Source organism: Gavialis gangeticus, unplaced genomic scaffold (assembly GCF_001723915.1).
Source record: "Gavialis gangeticus isolate Ggan-Ray unplaced genomic scaffold, GavGan_comp1, whole genome shotgun sequence".
NCBI lineage: Eukaryota > Metazoa > Chordata > Crocodylia > Gavialidae > Gavialis > Gavialis gangeticus.
Window position 1 is genome coordinate 10,729,906 of NW_017729025.1, and position 19,317 is coordinate 10,749,222.

The 19,317-nt window shown below is 46.3% G+C and overlaps 1 protein-coding gene across 2 annotated transcripts in view; it reads left to right on the forward strand.

Moving 5' to 3' along the window:
• Positions 1-19,317, forward strand: part of RTN1 (reticulon 1) — a 349,959-nt gene that overhangs the window by 218,593 nt on the left and 112,049 nt on the right. For both annotated transcript variants that reach the window (XM_019518389.1, XM_019518388.1), the window contains exon 4: positions 8,638-9,420. In XM_019518389.1, coding sequence (XP_019373934.1) covers positions 8,638-9,420 — 783 coding nt within the window. The remainder of the gene's footprint in view (positions 1-8,637; positions 9,421-19,317) is intronic.

The window sequence follows — 19,317 nt, forward strand, 5'->3', positions numbered from 1 at the left end:
CTTTGGAAGGCTGTAGGAGGGTGTCATGGATTGCTGGTGGTGGTGCATGGGGTGCTGAAAGTCTGGTTGGGCTGCTAGCTGGCCAGATGCTGCCCCGGCTTGGAGGTGCCTGATACAATGCTTTCTGAAGCCCGTCCAGGCTTCCAGCACCTCATGCAATGAGGGACCCAGTCCTTTTTTTCTGAAGATCCTGCCCACATCTCCCACAGCCAGTGAGTGAGCTGACAGCTACATTGTCGCACCCAGTCTGATCCAACTCTTCCCTTAGACTGCCTACTGAAAGCCTACCGGGTGCTGCTCTCCAGGTAAGCAAGGGGAACAGTTGGATTAGGTCGGGTGCTGCCTCCAAACTGGGGCAGCACCCAGCCCACTAGCAGCCCACCTGGGCAGCCCTGGGGGGCACTGTCACGGTGCAAGCAAGGACCAGAACCCCCTGCCAGCAGCTCGCCCCCTGGCTCTGGACAGGCTCCAACTCCAACAACAACAAAAAAGGATCAGTCCCCTCACCATAACATGATGGAAAAATTGAAACACTGGGTTTCAATTAAAAACCCACCTTTTCAGTTTAGGGGGCATAGAATAAGACCCTGAGGACTAAACCCCCGTCACATGTATAGGTGCCCTTCTACATCATCTCTCAGTAGGTTGCCTCTCCCATTCAGTAAGGGACTCACACTTTCCCTGATCCTCCACTGGCTACTGGCATACTTGTAGAAACCCTCCTTGTTACCCTCACATCCCTTGCTAGCTGCATCTCCAATTGCACTTTGGCCTTTCTGACTTCATCTCTGCATGCCTGAGCAATGCTCTTATATTTTTGCCTAGCTGTTTGTCCAAGTTTCCACTTCTTGTAAGCTTCCTTTTTGTTTTTTAGTTCACGGAAGAGTTCCCTGATAAGCCAGGATGGTCTTCTGCCATACTTGCTAGTCTTCCTGCGCATCAGGATGATTTGTTCCTGCATCCTCAGTAGGGTTTTGTTTAAAGTACAACCAGCTCTCCTGTACTTCTTTTCCCTTCAGAATGGCCTCCTATGGGATCCTGCCCATCAGTTCCCTGAGTGCATTGAAGTCCATTGTTCTGAAGTCCAGGGTCCCTACTCTGCTGCTTTCTTTCCTTCTGGATCCTGAACTCAATTATCTCGTGGTCTCTGATGCCCAAGTGGCCACCCACTACTACATTCCCCAACAATTCTTCCCTGTTTGTGAGCAACAGGTCAAGAAGAGCATGGCCCTTAGTTGGCCTCTCCAACACCTTTTCAACACTCTCCCAAAACTTTCTGGACTGTCTGTACACTGCTGTATTGCCCTCCCAGCAGGTGTCAGGGTGATTGAAGTACCCCATGAGAACCAGGGCCTGTGATCAGGAAACTTTCACAAGCTGTTTGAAGACAATTTTACCTTCCTCATCTTCCTGGTCTGATGGTCTATAGCAGACCCCCACCATGACATCACCCTTGTTGCTCTCCGCTCTGACCCTAACCCAGAGACTGTCAACAGGCCTATCTCCAGTTTCATACTGGAGCTCTGAGCAATCATGTGCCTCCTTTACATAAAGTGCAACTCTTCCTCTTCTCCCCTGCCTGTCCTTCCTGAACAGTTTGTACCCATCCATGACCGTGCTCCAGTCATACAAGCTCCCACCAAGTCTTTTATTTCCATCACTTCACAGTTCTGTGACTTAAGGGACTTCCAATTCTTCCTGCTTGTTTCCCAGGGACCTGTGCCCCCATCCCCTTCACCCTTGCACTTTGGATCTGGTCAGGGTCACCCCTGGCAGTATTATTGATGCCCACATGGATAAGCAGCATGGAGTAGTAGTCAGAGAGCTGGATGAGTCTCAATAATCCCTCCGTGACATCTTGCATCACTTCACACAAGGCTGCACACAGTGTTCCCTCCCTGAACTTCTCAAAGATCTGTATAAAACTGGAGATTGAGTTTAATTCATTATTAACTTCCCAAACTACTCTCTACTGTTAAAACAGCTCTTTCTAGATCTTTGACTTTTTTTCATAAAAGTTTTGCCAACAAAAAAAAGCTGTTTTCATAAAAAGCTGATTTTTTTGTTTTTTTTAAAGGTTGATTTCAACAAAAGTCTCAGGAAAATATTTTGAAACAAGAATTTTTAATTTATGGCAAATTTTGGAACTTGATTTTGGAACCCTGAAAACTTGTTTAGAGCTTTTCCTTTTATTTTTCCTTTTGTTATATCATTTTGATGTGTCACTCATAATAGTAGTAGTTAATGTCTACCTGTGAACTCCCTACTATACAGTATTAAATAATGTAAAAATTATGGACATTTTTACATATGTTCTGGGAGGCGTGGGGGGTGCTTTAATTAGTGTGGCATGCTAATTAAAAGTGCCTAAGCATCACATGTATCAGTGTCCCCACACTGAAAAATGGCAGCAGGGTGCTTTGAACTAAAACTCATCGAACGAACTTTAGTTCAAAGTGCCCTGCCACCATTTTTCAGTGCAGGGGTGCTGATACACATGACGCTAGCTAGAGTCTGCTGGTGCACATTAATTTCCATGCTCCAGCAGACTCAATTAATCGAATCTGCTCTGATGCGCTGAATTTCCAGTGGATCGGAGCAAGCTCCCTACATGTGTATAGGAGCCTAATGAAAGCAATATAAAAATGATAAGCCCTAAACCCATGCAATTTCAAAGTTTGAAAATGTAATTCAATTTTAAAAAGTGATATCTTGATGTTTCTAAAATGTATTCTCCAAAAATGTATTTTCCACTTTGCCTGAAATTTACAAATTTTGAAAACCAAAATGTGAACAAAGTTTGAAATATCAATATTTCCCATTAGATTCAGGCTAAGTATAGACATTCAAAAAGCCTGAGCCTGAATTGATTCAATCTTTGCAGGTTAGTCTAATCTTCGTAGAGTGAACCAATTTGCAAGTGAATAGACATTCACTTTTGATTTAGAAATGCAGCCATATGCCTGCAGTGGCTAAAGCTGGAAGCCAGGGGACACTAGATCCTCTCTCTCCCACCAGCATGGGGACCCCAGTCAGGGTCTGCCTGGCTTTCCCCACCGCTGGCTGCTTGTGCAGTAGGGGGTGTGGCCAGAGCTGGCCCGGGCAGCACCTTAAGCTGCTGCCTGGGCCGGCTCTGGCCACGACCCCACCATGCAAGCCGGCAGTCATGGGGAAGCCGGGCAGACCCCAGCTGGGGTGCCTGTGCTGGTGGGAGAGAGGGGAGATGTAGGGTTTAATCCCCCTCCCTGCCTCCCTTTCTCCTGAGGTACTGTCCAGGCTGCACCAGCCATACCCCCTGCCATGTGAGTGGCCAGTATGGGGGAAAGCTTGATCAGACCCTGGCTGGAGTCCCTGTGCCAGTGGGAGAGATACAAGGGGACTCTGATTTAACTTGAACCAGGAAGGAGTCTGAGACAGAAGTTCCATAAACCGGTTTGACCTAAATCAGTTAAGTCTGATACTACATTCAACCAGGCTTATCCTAAACCAGTTTCGGCCACTTTGAAACCAGTTTATGCACACTGAACTTCTGTTCTGTTACAGGTTTAAACTAGTTTCTGGTCACTTAAACCGGTTTACATGTAACTTCTGTCCCTACCCTAATAGTCCAAATTTTGACTTTCTCTATGGTTTTCCTTTAAGCAGATGCTCAAAGTTCACTCAAAATTAAGGATGTGCTTTGAATAGAAGTTAAAGGAGCCCTCTGAAGCAGTAGGTCTCTGATAATGAAGATTGGCAGGAATTTCTCAATAACCATTAAGTTTGAAGGAGTTCTACTTTTCCTTTATTTCTCCAGAAAATATTCTACTTGGTTTCCAAGTAATTTGCATTTTATTGATTTAATGTTTTGTGCACTGAAAGGAAATTAAAACCCCCCAGGCATTAATGGTTATTTTTGCAGCCTTTAATGACTGTAAAAGTCTTGTTTCAGAGCCATCATGATATTTGACAATCATATTTCATAACCATAGCTTAGTATTGCGTGGGTCAGTATTATGGATTAATGGGTTTGCTAATAGCCTGTAATGCCCTCCATGCATTCACACAAGGATTCGTTGCAGCATTACCATGGCTTCCCTGGTTTTCTCTTGTTGGGGGCAAATCTGGCCCCCCAGCACAGTCTATGTGGCTGGTATAATATGGCAATCTGTCCCTTTAAGAGTGAACAAGAGTCCCTGTTGAGTTAGCCCACCTGCAGTGCACTTGGATAGAGAAGGAGTCTCCTGCTAGGAGCTTTTAAAAGCTCCCAGAAGAATTAGAGAGAGGAGGAAGCAAGCTGTGAATGCAATTACTTGCTAGGAGAAGTGGGCCAGGCCGCTGTGCTGAGAGCCAGAGCCAAAAAGCCCCTCCTCAAATCCAAGACAGGACAAGAGGGTTTTCTTGAGTTTATTTGTTGGCTTGTTTGTGGTCTAAGGACTGAGTTACCTGGGGGGACTGGCTGAGGGGCTCTGCAGGGAGCAAAAGCTCACCTGCAGAAGCTAGCAGGCTAGGCAACCTGCTTGTAATCAGCCTGTGGATTAGACCCTCAGAGAAGGAGGGCACTGGCTGTTGGATCACATTGCCCATGAAGCCCCTTGGCTCTGCCCGCACTATTTTTCTGGCTCCCTCTCCTGTTGTCCGTACCCCTGGAGAGCTGGCCACTGTGCCTGTTTCTTCCATGGGAGCTAAAACTCCTGCATGAAACCCATGGCAGTTCTGTAGTCTCAGGGTGCTCCGCAAAGGGTTGGTGGCAGAGGGACCAAAGTGTGTCCAAGTCAGGTAATGATAGGATGGGAACATGGAGGATGCAATATTTCCATGGACCATCAAGACGACAACTGACATCCACAGATCACCTAGGCCTTGCTCTCCTGAGCCTGTCTGAATCCCCTGCTGAAACATGTAGTTGTTCCCTCACCAGTTTTGCAGAAGCTGGTGCCTGCAGCCTGCCAATGTGCAATAAGGCTTTGGCTTCTTGGTTAAAGCAATGTTTGCAACCAGAGAAAACAAAACAATGTTTTTTTTGTTGCGTGTGTCCCGCCCCTGCACGGGGCTGGCAGAGGGATAATGTTGCGCCCATCACAAGGCTGCTCCGGTGAGCTGGGCAGAGGAACTGGGTGCAGGGGGCCGGGGTGGGGGGTGCCTGATGGATCATCATAGACAGTCCTGCAGCCCTAATCCTGTCATAGCCAGTAAAAGAGAGAGGAAGATGGAAGTGAAGAGCAGCACTGCTCAGAGCCCTCGTGGGGAGGCAAGAATCATTTCTAGTTCAGTGACCCAGCAATGGCTCAGTGCCAAGAATATGTTTGGCCCCATGGTTTATTTCCCAGTGCACGGTACCACGGACTTTGCAGAACAAAAGCACCTCTGTTTGGCTTTGGATGAGGAGGAATGTGTAATCCAGTCTTGAGCGAATGCTGCATTAAACCATATGCAATTAAATACAAGTAAAATATTGGGCTGAATTCTGGGTTTTGTTTGTGCTGGGCAGAAAAAGGCAGCAGTGCTCGATCCTGATGCTCTTTTACCCTAGCTTGGGCTCTGGAGACAATTAGAGCAGTCCCAAGGCTGCTCTAATCTATCTTCCACCTGGCAGGGGTCTCCAAGGTGCCAGCCAGCAGCTGTGTGCGTCGTAGCACAGAGCCTCTGGCTACTTCCCCTACACCACAGTATGTGCAGGGGCTGCAAGGAGGGAAGGAGAAGCCAGTTAAGTTAGTGCTGTGGGGAGATGTGCCTGGTTTCTGATCCCTTTTCACTCCTGGAAAGGGAGATCTAGAGACTCGAGTTTTATATTTCTAGTGATGGGTTAATTTCCCATGGGTCTGAAATCTTTTGGAAGAGTACCCCAAAATAGTCCATGGGATCTGAATGATCTCCCTGAACCTATTGAATCTCCAGCGTGGGGTGGGGTGGGGTAGTTTACATAGCTCTGCAATGCTTTGCTATTTTCCTGCCCCTCTAAAATGAAGGGCAGCCCTAGGGAATTAGTATTGGTGCCTGCTGTTATGCAGCAAGTTTTATCCATTGCATGTTCTCTGGGACATTTTCCATTGATTCTCGGTGTCTTTGTGATTTTTGTTTCATCAAATATAAGCATTCACTGATATAATGCAGCATTGTCTGCTTATCTACACAAGAGTAGCCCAGGTAGAAAATCCTGTGATGTCTTTCCCTTGCTGTGCTTCACATGCAGTTTCTGCTTCCAGCTGATCCCAGAAGCTTGATGGGGAGCACAGCTTCGCTTGCAATATCTCAGCACTTTTGTTTCCAGTCAAAGCCAGGAAGTGAAGAGACAATTATTTTTCTGTAAATCCACCAACCAAATGTTAAAGACCCAAGGAAGTTTTTGCCTCAGGTTGGGTCTGTTGGAGACAAGGAGTAGGGTCAGTTCTGCTGTTATCTGAATTCTTTTATTGGTAGTAAAATGATACCTGTGAACAGGCATGGATCTGGGGGGTGGGTGCAATGGTGCAGTTGCACTTCCCTTTAATACCTGCTCCACCCAAACTTCAAAAATTCAGGCAGTGCTGAGAGAGTCACTTGGCTTTATGGCTTATTGTCATCTCACTGACTCAGGCTAATATCTTGCCACTCAGCAGATGTTAACAACCTTCTCTCTTTTTTAATGGTCTTGAGGTTCCACTCTTCAAACTAACATTTCTTTTGCAACTTTGCTGTCTGTTAGTCATTACTGGTAATGTCTGTCTTCTGTTTCACCATCCTGCAGATTATTTGTAGCTCTACCAAAAAAAAAAAACCTGAACTCAGGTGTGGTAATATTAATTCAGGTGTAGAAATGACTGACATTGAAATATTGGAGGCACCATCAAGACACTCAGGAAGGCTAGATTTTGATTTTTGAATCTGAGGAAGAGACGTACATTTAACTATAATGACTACAGGACTACTGATGCAATGTCTTTGGACTATTTTTGGCCTAGCTCAGTGTGCTTTTTTAAACTTTATACATAAGCTCTCAAATGAGTGCACACTCCATTAGTTTTTGTTTGTTTTTGCTTGCTCCTAGCATATTAGTAAGCATCTCATTTTTCTTTAACTGGATAAAAATATGCATTGTGTTATAAATATGCATTGTATTAAAATATGCATTGTGGGATGATGTGCCACACCATCTGCACCTTCCTTTTCAAAATCTTAGATCTGTCCATGTCTGTGAATATGTCAAGGGATCAAAATGAGGGGCCTTAGGGAGGCATCTTATAAATAAGCATATGCTGAAGTTTTCCATGTGCTTACTTGAAGGTGCACACTCAAGTCCCAGTGATTTAAAGTTAAGCCCGTGCTTAACTGCTTTGCTGGGTAGGGATGGATTGCTGGAGAGGGGCTTGGCTTAGGACAGAGGAGATGAGTGCAGAAGCTTAGGAGAAAGGGTGATGGTGAGTGAGTTTAGGTTAAAGGTGGAAAGAACGTGATGACCCTTTATCCTTCATTCACTTTGTTGTTATTAGGTACTTGATTGTGGCACCAAGCAAAGCCCTTGTATGGTCAATACACTGGTGTACATAAGTACTGTACAGACACAGAAGTGGACATGGTACCTGGCCCAGAATACAAGTGGTGGAAATCAGGCAGGCAAGTGGGAGATTATCAGATGCAATGTGTACAATCTCTGACAAATGCACAAGAAAAAGCTACATGGATAGAGCATGAAGAGTGCAGTCAAGCACCGATTTCACTTACAACATACACGTGCCTTTATAATTGATACTTTTAGAAAGTTTTGTTATTACATAAAGATAAATAGCTGCTTTAAGAAACAGCCAGAAGTATCTGGTTTCTGCTTTGAAACCTCACAACAGATGCTTATGAATGATCCAGAAAGACCTAATTTCCTCAGACCCAAAGCCCACACTGTAGTCAGTGGATTTGCTCCTTTGTATCCAGATGGAGATGAATTAAAATGTCAGATATAGATCTAAAAGAGGCAAATTATGTCAGTCCAAATCATGAGGTCTTTGTTCATGTGCCATTGAGACTTGATCTAAACCAGTCCTCACTGGTTCCAATGCGAGTTTGTCCCAGTAAGACTGAATGAAAGGCTTGATTTATTTATTCAGCTGTTGTTCTGGTGATATTTTAAATACCACCATGGGCATCACGAACAGCGTATTTGATGCACAGCTCACATTGGATGCATCTTTCTAATCCACGACACCGGGAATGCAATCCCAACCGCGTTGTGCAGTGGAAGAAGACTTGCCATCTTAAAAAGCATGGTGCCTGTTGGGTACAAACCCCCAAAAGATGAATAGCTGTTGCTAAGAGATTGCTACCTTTTTATTTTTTTCTGTAGAAGTTGTGAGGAGTAATGTCAAAATACTTTCTGTGTGCACACGTACATTGAGGTGCCTGATTTTGAACTTGACGTTTCCATTTTAAAAGCAGAGCTAAGCTTCGATTATTGAGGCACCTTGCACAAGGCACTGCTACAGTGTGTGTCCGTTTTCCATCGGTAAAATAGTGAGAATGATACTTGTTTCCTTTGCAAAGGCATAAGGAAGCTTGGTATTATTCTTATTAAAGGTAATTCGGCCTGGCTGCTTTACATCTATTGTGTCTGTTGCCTAAGCACTCAGAAGTCAGCTGTGTTAATAACTTTCTGTCTGTCTTTCTGTCTTTCTTCATGCGGGATGACAGAACCGTCTGGCTCCGAATCTCAAGGGAAATGCAGCCTCTCCGAGGATGAGCTCATCAGTGCCATTAAAGAAGCAAAGGGCTTTACCTTTGAAGCCACTGAAGCCCAGCGATCACAGGGTGTCTATGCAGAAAAAACAGATCAGAAAGCCAAACCTGGGCGCCCGGCTGCTTCAGCGCCCCCAGACAACGAAGCCAGCAGCGCTGAATCCGGTGACTCGGAGATTGAACTTGTCTCCGAAGACCCACTGGCTGCAGAGGAGGTGCTGCACTCCAACTACATGACCTTCAGTCATATTGGCGGGCCTCCTCCATCGCCTGCCTCCCCTTCCATACAGTACAGCATCCTGAGGGAAGAGCGCGAAGCCGAGCTCGACAGCGAACTGATCATCGAGTCATGTGATGCCTCTTCGGCCTCGGAAGAAAGTCCAAAGAGGGAGCAAGATTCTCCTCTGATGAAACCGATAATTATGGACATAATCCAGGAAGAGAACGGTTCCCGGGCTGATGCTTCAGACTATGAAGTAAGTAACACAACAGAGAGTAGGATGAACAGGGAAAACCTAGCAGAGTCCGCGTCCTATCTGAAATGCTCTTTTGTTGCGCCCAAAGTAAGTGTTGAGCCGCCCGCCTCTGCCGTCAGTACTGAAGAACTAAAAGAAAGAATAATTCTGAAGAAACCAATCGAAGAAACGGTTGTTAACCAAAGTAAACTGTCTTCCAAGGACTCTGAGAAAAGAAGTCCCTTAGCTTCACACCAGCTGCGGTTTTTAAATAAGCAAAAAGGTAAATGCAGAAATTTACATTGTCTAAATAACACGTTTTTTCTGCCCTCCCCCCGAATTTAGCTGTGAAGACAGGAGACGTGTAAGATCCCCCTATGATGGCTTTTCAGTAGAAAAGTTGAAGCTTGAAAAATTCAAGGGTTTTTTGTTGTTGTTGGGTTTTTTAGCAGTGTGGGGAAATGAATCCATGGAAAAGCTCCCCAGGAGAGACAATGGTTTTCGCATCACTTAAAATCAAGAGACAGTGTTTCTAAAAGATCCACTTTAGCTTAGCCCCAAGGGTTAATGAGTTATTAGGATCGACGCAGAAGTCGTTGGTTGGAGTGGTATGGCCTGTGGTAAGACTGGATGGGCCTTAGACATCTCTCAGTAGGACTACTACAACGACAGCGTGATTCTGCCTTTGCAGCCATCTTCTTCTCTTGTTGGGCCCCTTCCTCTAGTCTTAACCGACCCAAACTCCCATTCCCATCTGTTCAGGTTTTTCTGTTATGCCCTCTCCTGTCGTATCATGGTACCATCCACGCTACTTGGAACAGCATGATGAACGTCCACCCCACGTTCTTCTTTCCTTCTCTCCTCTCCTCTGAAAGGAAATTACATTTGAATTTTAAAACAAAGCACCGTAGTTATTTAGTGTTGGATGCACTCATTTTATTAGCGAGGCAGGTTGAGGAAAGGCACTTTGCAGCTGGAGCAGCAGAAGGTTTGTAGTGGCTCTGGGAGGTATCCTTTACCCCCACCCAACTTATTGTGTGTTTAGCGTAAGTTGGAATGGTGGTTATAGTGGTTATAGTAAATTTTTGTGATTATAGTGGCATGTTTTAGTTTTTAAATGATGAAGACCTCTGGTTCTGCAAACACTTGCATCTGCAAGTAACTTTACTCGGGCATGGACAGGTCCATTGATCAATGTAGGGATAACTCATAAGTCAGGGGTCTTGAGAACAAATCCGTAATAATTAGCTGTACACAAAATAATCAGTCCAGGCAATAAGTCAGGCTCTTGTGAAGGAAGATGGGGAGAACGGTTCTCTGTGGTGGGGGGAAAGAACCATTCAAAGAAACAAATGGTTCTTTGATGGCGAACTGCTGTCTGAATGAATGAGTGGTGCTGGTTGAACGCCCTCCATCCCGTCTGCGTATACTCTCCGGTCTTGTGCATGGAATAAGTACAGCTTCATTTTGTTCTTTCCAAAGCCCCAGTAATGCTAATGCTTACATCCTGGATTTCCTTGCAGGGGAAATGATGAAACTGAGAATTACTGTGGAGCTAAATACTAAAGACCTCAGTCTAGTTGGGGTCCTTAACATGCACAAAACAACCATTCAAGTCCAGGTTGGGGGTGAGATTGGCATCATTACCAAATGAGTAAAACCCCCATGAGGATCTCAGGATGTGACCTGTAATCATCAGCTGGGAGTAAGTCAGTGGTGACTGAATCAGCTTCCAAGATAGGCTTTACATGGCACTTCTGTCATTCAGAGCCGGTGGGCTGCTCTGATCTGCCATCCACAAGGGGCCACATGCTTGGGCCAGGGCTGAGCTGGCTGGGGTGACTGCTGTTCTCATCCCCTCTGCAAGTGAAGTGATCTACACCACGGGAAGGAGGGATACCTGTGAACCTGCTGCCTGTTAAAAAGGACATGAAGAGAGCAGAGCACTGCCTATGTTTCAAAAAAGCATGATTTAAAAAAATAAAACGGACTGAAAAGGGAGTTTAAGCCCATAGCCTGTGAAAGGGAGGCGTTGCTGCAGACCAGGTAGTTTGCATGTGGGTGCTGTAGTTGTGTTTTGAGTGAGGAAGCTTCTTTGTTATTCAGCTCAGCCAAATACATTTGAATCCTGACCTGTAATAGCTCTAGTTTGGAAGTGTCTTTAAAGCAGACTACCACGTAGCATGGTGCCCTTTATGATGGGAGCAAAGGTCCACGAGAGAGGAAGATGAAGCTACTGAACATAGAGCATTATCCACCCCCTGCGTCAAATTGGGATTGACGTCTGCAAAGGTGGCAGGTTAGTGCCTTAATTCTCTGGATGACTGTGTCTGATTGATAGCTTCTTCACGAGGTCTCTGAGGGGTCCCTCTGTTCTGTCCCTGATGCAGATGCATAAGTGAGATCGCAAGGTGTGTGATGGGAAAGTTGGATCCGGTTATTTTATGGTCTGCTTTATAAAAGCGTGAGGAACAAGAAGTCTTGGTAGACAGTGGTCCTGACTGTTTGCTGCAGCAGAGAAGGAGCAGAGCTCAGGACTCACTGACTAGTTGCCTCACCCACATTACAGATGAAGGCAACCTAGGGGCTGCTCTAATCTGACCTCCCCAAGGGACCACGTGCCTGGGCAGGGGCTGGGCTGGCTGGGGTGACTGCTGTTCTCATCCCCTCTGTAAGCGAGCACCCAGGACTGGTGCCCTGGTTGCCCACCCCCCAATATGCTACTGACTGTCATGTTCAATGTTTGCAGAGCAATGAGATAAATTAATTCTTAGATTACTTGGGGGTAATAAATTAGCATAATTCAGAATTAAAGGTGCATATTTTAATCCTGTAAATGCCAAGGGGTCAGTCCTCCACTGCAGTGAGCTCACTCCCAGCCCAGCTGTGGACGAAATAGCATAGAATGGGTATGATAAAGCTTTCAATTTTTTGAGCTACTTGGAAGACTGGCCACAGGGCTTGGCCTTGACCTGGTCCCCAACAAATGAGAGGGGGACTGGGACAACATCTATCCTCCTTTTTCTACCTGTTCAGACCTGGAGTCTTAAGAAATGCCCCAGATACCAGCGATGAGCTGACCTAGGCTGCTGCCCTGTCAGTGTTGAACTTTTGAAAAAATTGTGAACTGTTGTGGTGTTTGCCTTGCTTGCTCCCTAGGCTTTGCTCACAGCTCTCTGGATGTTATGTTCCAGCGTGTCCTCTTGTTATGGGGTCATTTGCTCCCCTCAGAGAGACATGCACATCTGTCATCAAGGTCGACAGCAATTGCACGTGTGAGTCTTTAGGCAAAAGCCAACTTCCTCCCTTGCATAGTTCTACCAAAATGACTGGAGTCAGGGGATGAATCTGACCCAGTTCCCTCAATTATTCTAGCAGCATCATTTGTCCTACAATGAGTTTGTCCCATTGCTTAAACCAATATCAGTCGCTATTAAGGCATGCTCCCTTGCAGCCTATGCAGAGGACTCCTGCGCGGACTCCCACACTGTTTCCTGTTATGTTGGAGCATTTGCCATTTCTAGTCTCTTAAAAACAGCAGTGGTGGGAACCTTCCCAGCTCAACAGCAGTGACTGGCTACTTTCTCATTGCTATTTATTGTTTGTCAAGTCCTGACAGGGTGCTCAGTACAATACTTCCACAGCAGCCTTTTTTTTTGCTCGGAGCCACAGTCTAGAGCGCTCTCTGGAGTTCAGCGTGGCAGGGCCTGCACGGTGACCGCTGGGCTAGTAAACACGCAGAGCTGTGGGAACAGGGCCATTGAGATTATTGAGGCCCCTGGAGACTTCATTCACCATCCTGTTGAGCATCTTGTGATGTTCCTGCAAGCCCCGGGTCTGGAAAGCCCAAGGAAACCTCAGCTTTCATTTTCTAGCATTTTAGCTTTCATCATCACAAAATATAGCATGAAACCATGAACGCCACCAGCAGTGGCTGAGATAAATAAAAAGCTGCTCTAAGCCACCTTCTCTTCAAATCTCTTTATTTTTAAGACTGTCTCAGGGTATTGGGGCCTAGTATGTGAAGTTTAAGGCACAGGGCTGGGGATATTGCAGTGGCTCAATATGGCTCCCTTGGGCATCACTAGGGTCTATTAGAGTATTTGATTGGGAGTATCCTGTAACCCCAGGTCCTAATCTGCCTACTAATGGCTCATCCCAGAAATATTTGTGTCTAGCCTCAGGAGATGAACCTCTTCCACCCTTTAGCTCTCCTGTCCTTTCATTAGGCAGTCTGGTGCACCTCCCGATGTGGACCCTAGTCTACCCCGAAGGCACACGGGCCTCTCCCAGTCCAATAGGAGACTCCCAACACTTATTGCTCATGATTTCAGGATCCTAAAAGTCATGTGGCAGAGTAGGGTCTTGGCCAGTGTGTTTATTTTCCCGTCTTGTAAAGAGTATGTTTGTTCCTCAGGACAAGAATTTGCAAGGGGCTGAATGAAGTGACCTGAAACTTTCTAAAATATTGAATCTCTAGCTAAGAGTGCAAGTCTGCAAAATGTCAACCTCAGAGGAGCTATTCTTTTAAAATATTAGAAACAAATAAGGAGTTATAATAAAAGGCATGGTGGGACTATACAGCTATAGTTTTCTAGTACTTAGAAACTCTATAATATTGGGACATCATCAACTGAAAAAAAAATTAAGGCAAAGTTCTTCCCAGTGGACAGTAACTGCAACCAAATCATTGGGTTTAGCCCCATACTACACTTCAGATTGTTTCATGACTCCAATTACTTAGTCTCAGATTCGATGTAGTTCAAGAATAGTCAGTCATAATCTGTTTAATTTATATATAAATATTAATTTATTTCCCAACCCTCTATTCTGACTGCATAGGGCTGACTGAGGTCCAATGTCCATAATGAAATAATTTTTCAGCAGTAAATACACCTTTCTCATTCTGATCAGAGTGGATAACTTCTGGGGCTGAACATGAAATACAAAATTGGTCTGGAATACATGCTCCATGGAAGAAGGTACAGATTTATTTCCTCTAGAAGCTAAATAATGTGAAATCTCACTATCTCACTATAAAGCTTACTGACTGCTTTATTGTCAGCTTGCTAAATAATCCCTTTAGAAAATCTCTGTTTTTGCCAGAGTCCTATAATCACTCCCCTTCTCTCCCAAATGATATTCTGGAGCATGGACAAGAGATGTGTGATTTGCACAGTGATCATTCAAAGTCTCTGTTTAATGTTTATTGCCATCCAGTGGTAACGATGAAAATGGCCATTCATTTCTCACCTCCATTTTACAAAATCTATCATCCCTTGAAAGATAGGAGATATTTCCATGCTGTTCACTACTGAGACATCTCAGTAATTTTTGTCCAAGATCAAAGTGTCTTTGATTGCTCTGTTTGCTATACTCTTCTGATCAGAGGTGCTTTCAGATGAAAGTCATATGATCACTGGTCCCAATGTTATTATCCATCCCTTTTTCTTTCGCGAATCAAATAGAAGCGACTGCCAACTCAACTTGCCACAGCTGCAGTCTAACCTTTCATGTCCAAGATTTATTTCATGCTGAATATTTTTATGCTCAACAAACAAAACGAACCAGCGACTATAGACATGAATCTGGGTTCTCTGGTTTGTTCTAAGAAAGTCCTGTCTTGCAGCATCAAAAGCCAAACAAGACAGACCAGAACCTCACCTGGTGTGAGCTGGCATAGCTTTTTGACTTTTGTGGAACCAACTGAAGACTGGGCCCCCAGTTCGTGATAGGAATAGGTTTACAGGAACCTGAAGAAGACACTCCATGGAAAAGTGCCTCCTTTCAGAATATGGGGAATTTTGAAATCCAGCTCCATCCACCCTCCCTGAAAAGACTGGACTGAAGCAAACCAGGAAGAACAGCTTTCTGTCTCTCAGCTCTATTAATAAAAATCAGCCATCGAGTTTCAAAAAAAACAAATGGAGGGAAGGGCAAGGATGGGATAGAGGGATGGCTATCACAGACATAAGAAAGAACAGGGGTTGGTAACATTTTTCGCTGGAGTGCCAAAAACACCCCAATCTCAACCCACACCTTGACTTGGCGTGCTAGGGGCAGACGAGGGGGGTGGCTGTGAGGGGTCCAATCCTCGTTGCTGGTGGCAGATACACAGACACTTCCAGGCGGATGGCAGAGCAGGGGCTGGGGTCATGCTGCTCTGGCCCCTTCCCTGCTGCGCACCCCGAGGCACACGTACAGCCATTGCCATCCTGCTCTCAGCAGGTGGTGGACAGGCTGCAAACAGCTGTACTGGGGTTGGAGCCCTGGCCTGGCTCCATGGCCAATGGTGGCTGCACGCATGCCTCAGGGCACATGGCAGGGAAGGGGCTGGGGCAGCGCAACCCCAGCCCCTCCCCTGCCAGCAATGAGCTGGGCAGAGGCTCCACAGACCTCAGGCCTGCATGCAGCTGTTGCCGGTGCTGGGGCTCCACAACCTGGTGCAGCTGTTTGCAACCTGCTGGCTGCCTGCCACATCTGGCCAGAGCTCTGGGCAGTTGCTGCTTGCCATGGCGCCCAGGCTGCTTGCAGCAGGACTCGCAGCCTCCCGGCCTCCTGCTCTGAGCAGCCTGGGCTCTGTGGCCAGCGGCAGGTGCTCAGAGCCTGGGCCAGCTGTGGCATGCCGAGCAAAATGGCTTTGCATGCCATGCTGTGGCACACACACTGATAGAGGGTTGCCAGCCCCTGATAGAGGGTGTTAAACTGGAGTTACACAAGGGCATAAGTGCTTTAGTCAGTCATGCCTGCCAGTGCCCCAAATCCCCTTTCTCCAAGTTAGAAAGATGGTGCATGCTGTTCCCTTGAGCACTGCCTGTTACCACAGATTGCAGGTGATGCAAAACAGCTGGGGTCAGTCAGGCAGTGGAAAAGAGAACGTTTCTCTCCTATCATTTGCTTGCAATGCAGTGAAGTCAGCATGGCTGCTGCATGTGACTAAGGGCCTCGTTGCACCTTACACTGGGAGCCGCACCAAAGCTGTTTGGTGCTATTGCTAGCTTGGAATTTGGAGCAGCCACACCCTTACTCTAGACGCCTGCTCTGACTGTTCCCCATTTGCACGGCTGTGACTTGCCGTAGAGGCCTGGTGAGCCAGGGCAGGACTAGGAGCTGCAGCTTTGAGTGGCCACTAGAGGGCTGGTGAGCCAGGACAGCTTCTATCCCTGCTCTACAGGCAGGGGCGGGAGAGATCCTGGGATACTGGAGGACTTCAACTTGGGTGGTACATCTGTGGGGAATGGCTGCAACAAACTGTGGAATAGGAGATGAGTAGTGCGGATCAACAATAATCCTGCCCTTGAGTGGCATAATTTTAAGCTGCGTAATGAGTGCTTAAAAACACTTTAAGGTGTTAATGCATGGACAGTCCAGGGGTTAAGGGCTCCAGGAGCCACCCAAAATGACCATGTAATAAGGCCCTACCAAGCCACATAACTAAGAGCCCTAATTCTGGGTCTGCCATTGCCTCACTGTATAGCTCCTGGTCAGTCACTCTGCATTTTTCTCTGTTTCCCACTCTTTAGAATGGGTCTGGCACACAATCGCCTGCCAGAGGTATGGATATGGTGGCTGGCATGGCACCTAGCATTTGCTTGGAAGCCACTGAATGGCCTTATGTCTCCCTCCATCAGGGCATGCCCTGCCCCACACAGGGTCTCCAATATGCAGTGGATGCTGCCTCAAGATTTTGGTCCACTGCTAGGAAAACTTGAAATTCATCTCCTCACAATTTCTGTCGCTTGGGGCAGTGTAACAATTGAATGTCCGTGCCATGGTCTGAACACAAAAATGCTCAGCTTGGTTATTATTAAGCATTGGAGCAATCTGTGGGGAAAACACCTCGCATCTGGGCGAGTTCTTCTTTCCTTTCTAAATCCGAGCAAGGTCTGAACAGCTCAGTGCATGAACTTTGTGTGTCAAATTCTGCCCTCTGCGACACACCTGGGATGAGTGCTGTTGGGTTAAAATCTGATCCTGCATATGCTTAAAAATGTAACTGGAAACAGAGCTCCATGTGTCAGTAACACCTCTGCTTCCAATCACCCCACTTACCATGGGCATTTGTGGTAGAAGATCATGCGCAGTGTTTTTCACATGGGACAAAACAGAGGTTTACACCAGCACCAACATAAATCTCTTCAGAGCCAGATGCATGTCACTTTGCATTAGTCTTTCCATCCTATCCTAGATTTCTGAGCATAGCTTATCCCATTTCATGCCTGGTCACACCAGAGAGAGACTGATCCAAGACCCATTCCAGGCTGTAGAAAGACTCTTCAGGCATTATGGCACCAACTCTCCCCATGCTAAGGGACACCACCACAAAAACACACCTTGCTCACACACTCCCAGTATGAAAAAGCATAAGGCAGCTGCTGCCTGGAGCACAGACAGCCCATTGGCCATGTTACAGGTGCATACTGGCACATGTCCAGCACTGCCCAAACAGTGACTGCTCAGCATTTGGCCTGTAGGAAGTGGAAATGGTGGGTGGATGGGTTCCCACAATCACATTCCCTAGCACAGTTGGAGGCAGTAGAGACTGTCCCTTCTTAATACTGGGGAGGACTGGTCCAATGTTCAGGGATGAGCCTGATGTCTGGGAAGACCCTGGTTCAATTCCATGATCTCCCACAAAATTACTGTATCTCTTGTGGCCGATTTGTAGCTCATCCGCTGTGAAATGGGACTAACAGTACTTCCTAGCATTGCAGGACTGTGAAGGGGATAAACTCACCAAAGAGATGGCTATGGAGGCCCACCATGGATGGACTTTAGACAGCTCTGGGCTTGCAGGCTGTACTCATTTGCTGTCAAGGACACCCCCTTCCCCACCTCTTGCTGGCCAGCCCTTTCCAGATGAAGGTAATTTCAGTGGGAAATTGAAGATGCTGCAATAATGGTGAACTATGGTGAGCTAAAGCCAAGAGGTGCTCCCTTTTCCATGAAACACCCAATTTCCCTGGTGTGAATCAGCTCAGGATCATGCAGGAATCACAATAGTATGGAACTTTTGACCAACTCAGTGCGAGGCACTCAGGCCTAACAGCCTTGGTCGAACCTGCCCCAGCCAAGCCTAATGGAGCAGTAGCTAGTCAGGCTAGCCTCTCCAGCTGTTCCTTGGTTCATTAGAAAATGAGTTACTCAAAGGACACTGAGAACCACTAGCCAGAGATTTAGGACACTAGCCCTCAGGCTGGTCAACATTTGTGCCTATGGCTGTTTTGTCAAGCCCCTCTCCAGCCCAGGGCTCTTGTTTCCTTGGCTTCTGACCCTGTCCTAGCTTTTCATCCCTTGCCTTACCTCCTGACCTTCAGCTTGCTTCTGTTTCCAGACAGTGACCGAGGATACCAGCTTGCTTCTGCTTACATACAGTGACTTAGGATACCATAGGTAGAGGTGACTGCAAGAGTATCTTTACTGTCTGCTGATACACGCTCTTATCTCTGTATTACATGCCCCCCCCCCCGGGATGCTTCTTGAATAATGGCTCTGTATGTTCCCAAGTATCACCACAGCCCTCTCCCTGGGAAAGGAAGGGGAATGAAACCAGCATCTGAACTTCTTATGGAAGAACATACAAGCTCCCTTTGCTGGGAGGGGACCGGATGGCCATGTTAGCAGGTTTAGGAGGCTTGGTAGAAGGGGTGTTGATAGGTTCTGACTCAGGATAAGGACCTGATTGTATTGGAGGTCTACCAAGTAATGCAACAAGATGACACTGGATTATTCTAGTTGGATGATTCACACTTGATAATTAGAGTCAAGGGGATGATACGTTCCTAAAGTGTTGCCTTTTTCTTGAGAATCTTCTACCCAGAACTACTCTTTGGGATTCAGTACTCTCAAGCATTTTACTTTGATCTCTCTTCTTTGATAGGCTCTGCCAGTCAGGCCTCCTTAGGCCTCATTAGGAAGGAATGTTTAGGGTAGTGGACTTCTCCTTCCTCCCCATCACTAGTTCAACAGGCCCAAATCCATCATCTGGCAGAGACGCTAATCAATAGGTCAACACAGTAAGATGAGGATCTGAGGATTTAGAAATAAGTTGTTTTGTTTTCTTTACCACAAGTTCTCTTTCACCATGGCACTGGGAAAATTGACCACAAGATGAACATGAGCCTTCAATGCAATGCTGCGGCTAGTAAAGTGACCAAAACGCTGGCTTGCATCCATAGAT